The sequence below is a fragment of the Strix aluco genome, chromosome 37, assembly GCF_031877795.1.
Source record: "Strix aluco isolate bStrAlu1 chromosome 37, bStrAlu1.hap1, whole genome shotgun sequence".
Lineage (NCBI taxonomy): Eukaryota > Metazoa > Chordata > Aves > Strigiformes > Strigidae > Strix > Strix aluco.
Window position 1 is genome coordinate 647,733 of NC_133967.1, and position 12,450 is coordinate 660,182.

General features: G+C 54.6%; 2 protein-coding genes across 2 annotated transcripts in view; both read left to right on the forward strand.

The window, feature by feature from the left end:
- The window catches only part of LOC141917330 (uncharacterized), a 79,578-nt gene that overhangs the window by 17,455 nt on the left and 49,673 nt on the right, over positions 1 to 12,450 (forward strand). The gene's annotated exons all lie outside the window — the stretch shown is intronic.
- Positions 11 to 10,269, forward strand: LOC141917302 (uncharacterized). The gene is made up of 6 exons (XM_074810411.1): positions 11 to 55; positions 224 to 226; positions 1,129 to 1,654; positions 1,853 to 2,245; positions 2,704 to 3,096; positions 9,981 to 10,269. The coding sequence occupies exons 1-6, from the start codon at positions 11 to 13 to the stop codon at positions 10,139 to 10,141; spliced, it is 1,521 nt and encodes a 506-aa protein (XP_074666512.1). The 3' UTR covers positions 10,142 to 10,269.

Sequence of the window (12,450 nt, forward strand, 5' to 3'; positions counted from 1 at the left end):
TTAACCCCGTATGGCATCGTGCTCATCCATAAAATGGAGAGGAGGGGGTTTGCAGGTGGGGGTTGTCCAGGTTTTGGCGAGGAACTGGCTGGGCATCCATCTGCCCCGGGGCAGGGATGAGTGATGGCCTCCTCCAGTCTCCTCCTGACAAACTATTTTTTACCTCCACGCACGGGTTTTCTCAATTTTTCTCTTTTTTCCCCCTTCCCGTGATCACCCCCAGCAGGTATGTCCTGGTTCAGCTAGGATAGGGTTAAGTCTCCCCAGCAGTGGGGAGGCAGCTCCAGCCGGGTTATTCAATACCATGCTGAGGTCAGGTCCGGGCGCCCAAGCGCGGGAAGAGCAGGGACGGCTTTTGTCCGGGTCGGTCCCCTCACCGCTGTATCCGTGCGGTATATCTCTTGTTCTGTTCATTGTTATCACAGTTATTGTTATTGTTCGGTTTGTTGTTGTTACACTGTTGTATTAATTTTTCCGTATATCAACCCCAGGGTTTGTATTTCACTCCCTGCCCTGTCCGGTCTGAGGGTGGGGCAGGGGCAGTGGCAACATAGTCTCGGGTCCCGGCAGGGCCTAAACCACCACACCCCCTTGCCGGTTGCACAGGCAGGGTACAGGCAGGGTACATGCTGCTATCTCTCGGGGTACTCAGCACCCCCTACCCGGGGCTCAGCACCCACCCAGCTGCACCCTGTTGTGCTGGTTTGTGTGTGGAGGGGTTGGGAGCGGGGGAGGGGGCTGCAGGGGGGGCTCCTGGGAGAAGATGCTCAAAGCTGCCCTGGCTCCAAGTCGGACCCGCCCCTGGCCAAGGCTGAGCCAATTAGCGAAAGCGTCGTGGTCTGAGATAAGGGATTTAAACAGGGGAAGTTGGGAGGAGGAGGAGATAGAGGAGAAGGGTGGGAGGGAAATACCTCTGCAAACAGTGAGGGTGAGGAAGGACGTCAGGAGGGGGGTGGTGAGACGGACCAGAGACTGCCCTGCACCCGAGGAGACCCATGGGGGAGCAGATGCCCCCCCAGAGCCCCTGGGAGGGTCCCACGTGGGAGGAAGATGCTGGAGACTGTCTCCCGTGGGAGGGAGCCCACGCCGGAGCAGGGGAGGAGTGTGAGGAGTCCTCCCCCTGAGGAGGAAGGAGCGAGGGAAGGGCTGCGTGGAGCTCAGGTGCCCTTGGGGCTCAAAGCACAACACGACACCAATGGGCAAGGCCATGCGGGGCGAGAGACGGAGGAGAAGGGAAGGGAGGGAGCCGAGCAGGCAGAGACATGGAGTAGGTGGCTGCTCTTCATGTGCCTTAAGAGCCCCCAGCTGAGCCCCTTTGATCTCCCCACAGGGGCTGGGACAGACAAGCAGAAGGAGGAGCAGTGCCAGCCCAGGGAAGAGCAGAGGGGGATGCTGCAAGGGCCCGAAGAGGAGCCCCAGAGCCCCACGGTGGACGTGGAGCACGATGGCCAACAGCAGCCAGATGATACGCAAGGGAGCCACAGACCAAGAACACCCCGAAAATGCTCTTTCAAAGGGATGTATGGTGAAGACCCTCAAGAAGACACAACCCAACCACAGAGTAGCTCCAGAGGGAAGGACTACAATTGTGAACAATGTGGGAAGGTCTTCGCCTGGAACTGGATTTTGCGCCGTCACCGACAGACCCACACTGGTGAGAATCCCTTCAAGTTGCAGGATTGTGGGTTACCCTCTCGGGGGGGTGGGGGTGATTCTTGGGCATGTGCAATTGGTAATGAAGGGTGGGTGCTGGTACAGGGTTTAGAAGGAGGAGGGATGGGGGAGGGATAGAGGAGGAGGAGGAAGAGGAAGGATGGGGTACCAAGAGAACACCAGAAATGCTCTTTCAAAGGGATGTCTGCTGAAGACACTGAAGAAGGCGCAGCCCAACCACCGAGTAGCTCCAGAGACAAGGAGTACATGTGTGAGTATTGTGGGAAGTTCTTGGGCTCGACGAGCAGCCTGAGAGATCACCAACGGACCCACACAGGAGAGAAGCCCTTCAAGTGCCAGGATTGTGGGAAGAGCTTCCGGACAAGTGGTCAACTCCAGCGTCACCAGATGACACACACCAAGGAGAAGCCCTTTCCCTGCACCACGTGTGGGAGAAGCTTCTCCCATAGCACAGCCCTCATTAGACATGAACAAACTCACACAGGAGAGAGATCGTACCCCTGCTTGCACTGCGGGAAGAATTTCCAGCAACGTTGTCACCTCAGAGAGCATCAAGAAGACCTTCACAATGGTGAGTCCTCGGAGGGGCCTTAACCCCGTATCGCATCGTGCTCATCCATAAAATGGCGAGGAGGGGGTTTGCGGGTGGGGGTTGGCCAGGTTTTGGTGAGGAACTGGCTGGGCATCCATCTCCCCCTGGGCAGGGGTGAGTGATGGCCTCCTCCAGTCTCCTCCTGACAAACTACTTTTTACCTCCACGCACAGGTTTTCTCGCTTTTTCTGATTTTTCCCCCTTCCCAGGTTCACCCCCAGTGTGTGGGAGCAGCCAAGAGCCCAGCCTTGCCCCATCTTCATTCCCGGCCCTCCCAGGGGGGTGGGGAGATTTTTGGACATGTGAAATTGGGAATGAAGGGTGGGTGCTGTTCCAGGGTGAAGAAGGGAGAGAGATGGGGGAGGGATAGAGGAGGAGGAGGAAGAGGAAGAGGAAGGATGGGGTACCAAGAGAACACCAAAAATGCTCTTTCAAAGGGATGTCTGCTGAAGACACTGAAGAAGGCGCAGCCCAACCACCGAGTAGCTCCAGAGACAAGGCTTACATGTGTGATCACTGTGGGAAGGTCTTTCAATGGAGGACCACCCTGAGATATCACCAACGGACCCACACGGGAGAGAAGCCCTTCAAGTGCCAGGATTGTGGGAAGAGCTTCAGGACAAGTGGTCAACTCCGGCATCACAAGATGACACACACCAAGGAGAAGCCCTTTCCCTGCACCACGTGTGGGAGAAGATTCTCCCATAGCACAGCCCTCATTAGACATGAACAAACTCACACAGGAGAGAGACCGTACCACTGCTCGCACTGCGGGAAGAAATTCCGGCGACATTCTCACCTCAGAGTGCATCAAAAAGCCCTTCACAATGGTGAGTCCTCGGAGGCGCCTTAACCTCGTATCACATCGTGCCCATCCATAAAATGGAGAGGAGGGGGTTTGCGGCTGGGGGTTGTCCAGGTTTTGGTGAGGAACTGGCTGGCCATCTGTCCTGGTTCAGCTACGATTGGGTTAAGTTTCCCCAGCAGTGGGGAGGCAGCTCTAGCCGGGTTATTCAATACCACGCTGAGGTCAGGGCCGGGCGCCCAAGCGTGGGAAGAGCAGGGACGGCTTTTGTGCGGGTCGGTCCCCTCACTGCTGTATCCGTGCGGTATATCTCTTGTTCTGTTCATTGTTATCACTGTTGTTGTTGTTGTTGTTCGGTTTGTTGTTTTTACACTGTTGTATTAATTTTTCCTTATCTCAACCCCAGGGTTTGTATTTCACTCCCTGCCCCGTCCGGTCCAAGGGTGAGGGAGGGGCAGCAGCAGCATGGTCTCAGGTCCCAGCAGGGCCTGAACCACCACAGCCTTTTCTGGTGCCCAACGTAGGGCACGAGAGGGTTGAGATAAGGACAAAAAAAAAGACAAACCCTGACCAGAGTGTGTTAGAGCAATCTGTTAGGTGCTATTTCTCTGTTTCTGTTTGTATTGTTTGATAAGGAACGTTTGCAGTGCTGCCCAATTTGCTTGCGTGGTGGGGCTGGATTAATCCTTCTATCCACTGTGTGTTCCCAGTGCTGATGTTTGTTGGCAGTGGAAAATGTGTCAAGGGTCTTGTTTTGCTGTACTGGCTGCAGACTGCTTATAATATGCTTGTGTCACTGCTCGTGGGGGTGAACCGGTACCTGTTTGCTGCCTGGGCTTTTGTTAGGGGCCTCACCCCCTCTGTGGGTGAGCCAGGGGAAGAGATCCTCTCAGTTTTTGAGAGTTTTAGCTATCCTTGCAGCATCCAGGGCAGTGTTCTTGCGGCACAATGCTTTCTCAACGTCTGCTGGACCTTGTTTTGGGCCGTGCAGTATTTCTCCAATAGTAGCACCACCCGGAAACCTGCCCCGAGGGCAGATAGTTGGGAGTGGCAAGGTGTGTGGGAAGAGATGGGCAAGTGCCTGGGTCAGTGGTCACCCCCAGTGTTCTGGGATTTCACTCCCGAACAAATGCAGAGTCCTGATAAACTGGTGGAGTGTTTGGAAAAGGTGTGCTGCCCCAGGAGACACAACTCGCTGCGATGTGCTGGGGACTTGCCCATGCTTACCGTGTCATCTTTAACACTACTCACTGCCCCCAAGGGGGAGAAAGGGCTGCAGGATCTGAAAGTGAACCTGCTGGTACAGCAGCTGGGCCAGGGGGACAGGCAGCGCCAGTACCAGTCGCCCCGATACAGAAAACCAAATATACCAAAAAGTCAGCTCGCATAGTAAGGGATGGAGATGAGCCAGGCCCAGCACAAGAACAGGAGGAAGAGCCGGAGGTGATCACCTGATCTCTATCCCTGAGTGAGTTGAGAGATATGCGGAAGAATTTCAGCCGCCTTCCAGGCGAGCAGATTTTCACCTGGCTGCTCCGATGCTGGGATAGTGGAGCTGGTGTTTTGGAATTGGAGGGGAGAGAGGCCAAGCAGCTGGGATCTTTAGCCAAGCAAGTTGGTATTGACAAGGCAATAGGGAGACAGACTCAAACCCTCAGCCTTTGGAGGGGACTCCTGCTCGGTGTGAGGGAGAGGTACCCGTACAAGGATGATGCTCTGTGTCTGTTAGGCAAGTGGACCAACATGGAGAAAGGCATCCAAAACCTCAGGGAAATGGCTGTGTTTGACATGATCTATGGTGATCTGAATGCTGAGTGGTCACCAATGGATCCAGATCAGGCCCCTTGCACACAGCTGATGTGGCAGAAGTTCCTGCAAAGTGGACCAGAGGCACATTCCAAAGCATTAGCAGTAGCGTCCTGGTGGCGAGACACCCAGACTCAGACAGTGGACGAAATGATTATCCAGCTCTGGCAATATGAGGGAAGTCTCCCTTCCTCCCAACGTGCCTGGGTTTCAGCTGTAGAGGAACTGTCTCAGAGGCTCCAGAAAGTGGAAGAGGACATGTCCTACATTCCACCTGCACAGGCCGATGTCTCAGCCATTAGAAGCAGGCGCTTCCCCACCCAAGAGAAGGACAGCGGAAGGTACACACCATGGGGCACCCTGTGGTTCTTCTTCCGCAACCATGGAGAAGACACGAGGTGGTGGGATGGACAGCCCACTCCCGCCCTAGCTGCACGAGTACAGCAGCTGAAAGGGAAGACCACCATGAAAGGGGAGTCTTCAAAGAGAGACGCAGCTCCAGTGTCCAGTCAGAAATCCCCCAGACAGAACAGAATGGCCAATGTTATGCCTGACCCTCTTGAGGGGACCAGTGAGTCATTCTTGCAGGAGTCATTCTTACAACAAGTGAGTGATGGTGAGCAGGATTAGAGGGGCCCTGCCTCCAGCCAGGTGGAGGAAAGGGATAATCGGATTTACTGGAAGGTGTGGATCCGATGGCCTGGCACATCAGAACCACAAGAGTATAAGGCCTTGGTAGACACTGGCGCACAGTGCACCATGATGCCATCAAGTTACAGTGGGGTCAAATCCATCTGCATCTCCGGAGTGACAGGGGGATCCCAACAGCTGACCCTATTAGAAGCTGAAGTGAGCCTAACTGGGAAGGACTGGCATAAGCACCCATTGTGACTGGCCCAGATGCCCTATCCTAGGTATAGATCATCTCAGGAGAGGGTACTTTAAAGACCCAAAAGGGTACCGGTGGGCCTTTGGTATAGCTGCCCTGGAGGAGGTTGAGCAATTGTCCACTTTACCCGGCCTCTCAGAGGACCCCTCGGTGGTGGGGTTGCTTAAGGTTGAAGAGCAGCGAGTGCCAATTGCCACCAAGACGGTGCACCGGCAGCAGTACCGTACCAACCGAGATTCCCTGGTCCCCATCCATCAGCTGATCCATCGACTAGAAAGCCAGAAGGTGATCAGCAAGACTCACTCACCTTTCAACAGCCCTATATGGCCAGTGAGAAAACCTAATGGCGAATGGAGACTGACCGTGGACTACCGTGGCCTGAATGAAGTTACGCCAGCGATGAGTGCTGCAGTGCCGGACATGCTAGAGCTCCAGTAGGAGCTGGAGTCGAAGGCAGCCAAGTGGTACGCCACGATTGACATCGCTAACGCGTTTTTCTCCATTCCAATAGCACCGGAGTGCAGGCCACAGTTTGCATTCACTTGGAGGGGTATCCAGTACACCTGGAATCGATTGCCCCAGGTGTGGAAACACAGCTCCACCGTTTGCCATAGACTGGTCCATACTGCACTGGAGAAAGGTGGGGCTCCAGAACACCTGCAGTTCATTGATGATATCATTGTATGGGGGGACACAGCTGAGGAAGTCTTTGAGAAAGGAAAGAAGATAATTGAAATCCTCCTGAAGGCTGGTTTTGCCATCAAGAGACAGAAAGTTAAGGGGCCTGGAAGGGAGATTCAGTTCCTAGGGATAAAATGTCAAGATGGGCCTCGCCACATCCCAATGGAGGTGATAAACAAGATAACAGCCATGGCCCCACCAACCACCAAAAAGGAGACTCAGTCTTTCCTGGGCGCTGTGGGGTTCTGGAGGATGCACATCCCAAACTACAGCCTGATTGTGAGCGCTCTCTACCACGTAACCCGCAAGAAGAACGATTTTAAATGGGGCCCTGAGAAACAACAAGCCTTTGAACAAATTAAGCAGGAGATTACCCAGGCAGTGGCCCTTGGGCCAGTCCGGACAGGGCAGGAGATTAAGAACGTGCTCTACAGCGCAGCGGGGAGAATGGCCCTTCCTGGAGCCTTTGGCAGAGAGCAGATGGGGAAACCCGAGGCTGACCACTGGGCTTTTGGAGCTGGGGATACAAAGGCTCTGAAGCTAACTATACCCTGACTGAGAAGGAGATACTGGCAGCGTACGAAGGAGTTCGAGCTGCCTCAGAAGTGGTCGGCACTGAGACACAGCTCCTCCTGGCACCCCGACTGCCGGTGCTGGGATGGATGTTCAAAGGAAAGGCTCCTCCACATATCATGCAACAGATGCCACGTGGAGTAAATGGGTTGCGTTGATAACACAACGGGCTTGAATAGGGAACCTCGACCCCCCAGGAATAGTGGAGGTGATCACAAACTGGCCAGAGAGCAAAGATTCTGGGATGTCACCAGAACAGGAGGTGACACATGCTGAGGAGGCCCCACCATATAACGAGCTGCCAGATGAGGAGAAACGATATGCCCCGTTCACTGATGGGTCTTGTCGCATTGTGGGAAAACATCGACGATGGAAGGCTGCAGTGTGGAGTCCCACACGACGAGTCACTGAAGCTGCTGAGGGACAAGGTGAATCGAGCCAGTTCGCAGAGGTGAAAGCCACCCAGCTGGCTTTGGATATTGCTGAGCGAGAAAAGTGGCTGAGGCTCTATCTCTACATTGACTCGTGGGTGGTGGCAAATGCCCTGTGGATGTGGTTGCAGCAATGGAAACAGCAACTGGCAACGCAAGGGCAGACCCGTCTGGGCCGCTGAAGTATGGCAGGATATTGCAGCCTGGGTGGAGAACCTCGTTGTGAAGGTGCGCCATGTGGACGCCCATATACCCAAGAGTCGAGCCACTGATGAACATCAACACAACCAGCAGGCGGACCAGGCTGCTAAGATCAGAGTGGCTCAGGTGGACTTGGACTGGCAGTGTAAAGGTGAACTGTTCATAGCCCAGTGGGCCCATGAGACCTCGGGCCACCAAGGCAGAGATGCAACATACAAGTGGGCTCGAGATCAAGGGATGGACCTCACCATTGATACCATCGCAGAGATCATCCACGGATGTGAGACGTGTGCTGCGATCAAACAAGCCAAATGGGTGAAGCACCAGCGGAATGAAGATCGATGGATGAAATATAAATATGGAGAGGCCTGGCAGATCGACTACGTCACACTGCCACAGACCCGCCGAGGTAAGCGCCACGTGCTCACAATGGTGGAAGCAACCACTGGGTGGCTCGAAACTTATCCAGTGTCCCACGCCACCACCTGGAACACCATGCTGGGCCTTGAAAACCAAGTCCTGTGGCAACACGGCACCCCAGAGAGGATTGAGTCAGACAACGGGACTCACTTCCGAAACAACCTCATAGATGCCTGGGCAGAAGAACACGGCATCAAGTCGGTCTACCACATCCCCTACCACGCACCAGCCTCTGGGAAGATCGAGCGCTACAATGGACTGTTAAAAACTCCATTGAGAGCAATGGGGGGTGGAACCTTCAAACACAGGGACACACATCTGACAAAGGCCACTTGGTTAGTCAACACAAGAGGATCTGGCAGTCGAGCTGGCCCGGCTCAGTCAAAACTTCCACGTGTTGTGGATGGGGATAGAGTCCCTGTGGTGCGCATGAGGGATGTGCTGCGAAAAATGGTCTGGGTTAGTCCTGCGCTGGGCAAAGGCAAACCCATCCACGGGATTGCTTTTGCTCAAGGACCGGGGTGCACCTGGTGGGTGCTGCAGGAGGATGGAGAGGTCCAATGCGTGCCACAAGGGGAACCGATTTTGGGTGAGAACATACCGTGAATTATATTGCGCTTTTGTTAATTGTTTTTTTTGTTATTGTTAATAGCTGAATGACAGCTGGGCATGACGCAGATGGTATAGAATAAAGGGGTGGATTATGTCCTGGTTCAGCAAGGATAGGGTTAAGTTTCCCAGCAGTGGGGAGGCAGCTCCAGCCGGGTTATTCAATACCACGCTGAGGTCAGGTCCGGGCGCCCAAGCGTGGGAAGAGCAGGGACGGCTTTTGTCCGGGTCGGTCCCCTCACTGCTGTATCCATGCGGTATATCTCTTGTTCTGTTCATTGTTATCACTGTTGTTGTTGTTGTTGTTGTTGTTGCTGTTGTTGTTGTTCAGTTTGTTGTTGTAACACTGTTGTATTAATTTTTCCTTATCTCAACCCCGGGGTTTGTATTTCACTACCTGCCCCGTCCGGTCCGAGGGTGGGAGAGGGGCAGCGGCATCATGGCCTCAGGTCCCGGCAGGGCCTAAACCACCACACGCAATTGCTGGTCCCACAGGCAGGGTGAAGGCAGGGTACAAGCAGGGTACAGGCAGGGTACCTGCTGCCATCTCTCGGGGTACTCAGCACCCCCTGCCCGGGGCTCAGCACCCACCCGGCTGCACCCTGTTGTGCTGGTTTGTGTGTGGAGGGGTTGGGAGCGGGGGAGGGGGCTACAGGGGGGGCTCATTTGAGAAGATGCTCGAAGTTCCCGGCTCCAAGTCGGACCCGCCCCTGGCCAAGGCTGAGCCAATTAGCGACGGTGTCGTGCTCAGAGATAAGGGATTTAAAAAAGAGAAGTTGGGAGGAGGAGGAGAAAGAGGAGGAGGGTGGGAGGGAAATACCTCTGCAAACAGCGAGGGTGAGGAAGGACCCCAGGAGGGGGGAGGTGCTCTGAAGCAGAGACTGCCCTGCACCCGAGCAGAGCCACGGGGGAGCAGATGCCCCCCCAGAGCCCCTGGGAGGGACCCACATGGGAGGAAGATGCTGGAGACTGTCTCCCGTGGGAGGGAGCCCACGCCGGAGCAGGGGAGGAGTGTGAGGAGTCCTCCCCCTGAGGAGGAAGGAGCAGCAGAGACAACGGGTGATGGACTGACCCCAACCCCCATCCCTGGCCCCTGTACCGGTGGGGGGAGGAGGGAGAAAAAATTGTGCGCACCCACAAACAAATCCCACACTCACATCTTCCAGCACAGTTATCAGAGACATCAGCAAGCCCTTCACAATGGTGAGGCCTTGGGGGGTTTAGCCTGAGATGTCCCAGGCCCTGGGGGAGCTGTGGGTGGGGATGGCTTAGTGCAATGGATTTCTCTTTCTCCAGCAGGCACCGAGCACCCAGCTGGAGCCAGGACAAGCACCCCCGGTGCTGGAGGAGAAGTTGGAGAGCAAGGAGGAGCAGACACCGACGGGACAAGGGGATGGCGTGAAGAACACCCATGCAGCCACGAGCAAGCTGGTGGCCCGTGCCAAGCGGGGGACCTCTAAATGACCTGAGTGTGGGAAGATCTTCCCCTGGAGTAACAGCATGAGACGTCACCAAAGAAATCACACAGGAGAACGACCCTACAAGTGCCCAGATTGTGGGAAGACCTTCAAGGACTTCTCCAGCCTCATCTCCCTCCACAGGGTCCATAAGGGAGAGAGACCGTTCAAGTGCCTGGAGTGTGGGGAGTGCTTCAGCCACAGCTCGAGCCTTTCCACGCATCGGAGGACCCACACTGGAGAGAAACCTTCTTCCTGCTGTGACTGTGGGGAATCCTTTGCTCAGAAGCAAACACTCATCTTGCACCAGCGGATCCACCCCGGGGAGATGCCCAACCGCTGCCAGCAATGCCAGAAAAACTGAGGAAACTGCGTGTGGCCTCTAAACCCTCCTCAGAGCGATCAGATCAATTAGTAAATTGTCCACAGATTGCAACAATATTATGGTTTTGTACTCTCTGCGCCACTGTTCTCATTCTGGTACCAAAGAGCATGGGGCTGGTTTTGAATCCGTGGGGAGGGGCCGTCCAAGAGAGCTGCATCTTCCGCCCGGTGGTCGGGTTTTCCCAGTCCAAAGCAGAAACAGTCTGGCTCTGCTCGACCACCGGTATACGGAAGAAAGCATCTTTCAAATGCAGCCCTGTAAAACCAGTATTACTGTCCGGGACCGAGGCGAGGAGGGGATACGGATTCGGGACCACAGGGTGCACGTCTGGAGTTCTCACATTCACTCCCCTTCAACCCTGTACCAACCTGTGTTCAGGAGAGGGAGGTTTTCTCACCAGTAGCATTGGAGCATTGAACTCTGATTGACATTCCCTTCACTGTCCACCTTCCAAAAAGGGTTTATTATAGGGTCTAGTCCTTTCCGAGCTTCCAGGTGGCTGGCATTGTGTTTCTTCCTTACCAGCTGGGCTCCTGCTTTTAGCTCCATCTTTTCCAGAGTCACAGTCTTCTTCCTGGGATTTCTTTTTTTCATCCCTTTGTTTTAAATTCACCAGATTCCCTTTTGGGACCAACATCTGCACGTCCTCAGCCTCCCCACCACCCTTAACACAGTCTTTTTACCTTTCAAGTTTCACAACTTTTAGAACATCCCTTTTTCTTTAGAAACATTAACACTTTCTGCTCATACATACCTTCCAGCAGCCTCAGATATCAAGCAGTTACATTTCTGACAAGTTTTGTGATCACGTATTAAACAAAAGACAAATCAACAGGGGCAGCTACATCCCATTTGTCACTTGTGTGACAAATCAACAGTAATTGCAACACAGTTTTATATTTTGAAGTTCCATTTTCAGGCCATTTTTCCCCATCCTCCAGTTGATATCGTGGCTGCCACTGATTACAACACCGCTGTAACTTACATATAGTCATGGGAATCGCCTCCTACTTTATTCCCATTTCTCAGGATGCCTCCTAGAGGAGAGCAGAGAGGTGTCTCCTGGGAAGTAGTAGCTCCCATTTTGGTACCCAAAAGGAGTTTCCTAATGCACCTTTTTGTACACCAAAAGATGAACTGGTCAAGGCTGTCAGCGTGGTCCCATCTGGTCCCCAGAACTCTTGTCCCACAAGCGGGGTCGTTCACCCCCGGTGCCAGATGCCAACACACCCCCCGAGCAGAGGGATTGATTTATCCCATGTGGGCGCAGAGCTGGGGGCTGGTGGTAATTCCCCCCGGCCAGCGCCCCGCCCCAAAGAACTTCCCTGGATTTCTACACTTCAGCCCACACGGAGACACCGGGACTGTAGTGACCGGGGCCGGTTTCTTATCGCTTTGTCCCTCACTGGTTAACAACGCGCCTCGTCGTGATGTCAGCGTAGAGTGTCTTGTAATTCTTGTGGCCCAACTCAAAGGGTGAGGGGGGACACGGCTTCTTGGTCTTCAACTGAGTTGGCAGTCACGGTCTATTCCCGTCCCCGGCTTAATTACGGCAGATTGTGTGTGTGTCCCCTCTTGCTGGTCGTGCTCCTCCTCCACCCCTCCCCCTCCTTCATCCTCACTCCTCCTGCTCCTCTTCCATCCCTCCCTCTCCTCCATCCCTCCTCCTTCTGCTCGGCCTTTATCCCTCATCCTCATGGTCCTGTTCCTCCTCCTTCCCTCCACCTCTTCCAGCTTTACTCCTCCCCCATCCCTCCGCCTTCTTCACACTTGACCAGCGCCCACGCTTGGTCCCCACTTTCACAGCGCCCCCTGAAACTCCCCCCACACCCCGAGAGGGCCAGCGATGGAGATGCACAGCCCCCCCTTCCCTGCAGGGATTTCCCTGAGGGATGGAGAATCCACGTCCAGCCGCCCCCCATAACCC

Bases quoted from the DNA above. Each gene is read 5' to 3' on its own strand.
- LOC141917302 (XM_074810411.1), top strand. From the start codon at position 11: ATGGCATCGTGCTCATCCATAAAATGGAGAGGAGGGGGTTTGCAG. The intron at 2,246-2,703 runs GTGAGTCCTCGG...GCTCTTTCAAAG, and splicing joins TCAAGAAGACCTTCACAATG to GGATGTCTGCTGAAGACACT. The intron at 3,097-9,980 runs GTGAGTCCTCGG...TTTCTCCAGCAG, and splicing joins TCAAAAAGCCCTTCACAATG to GCACCGAGCACCCAGCTGGA.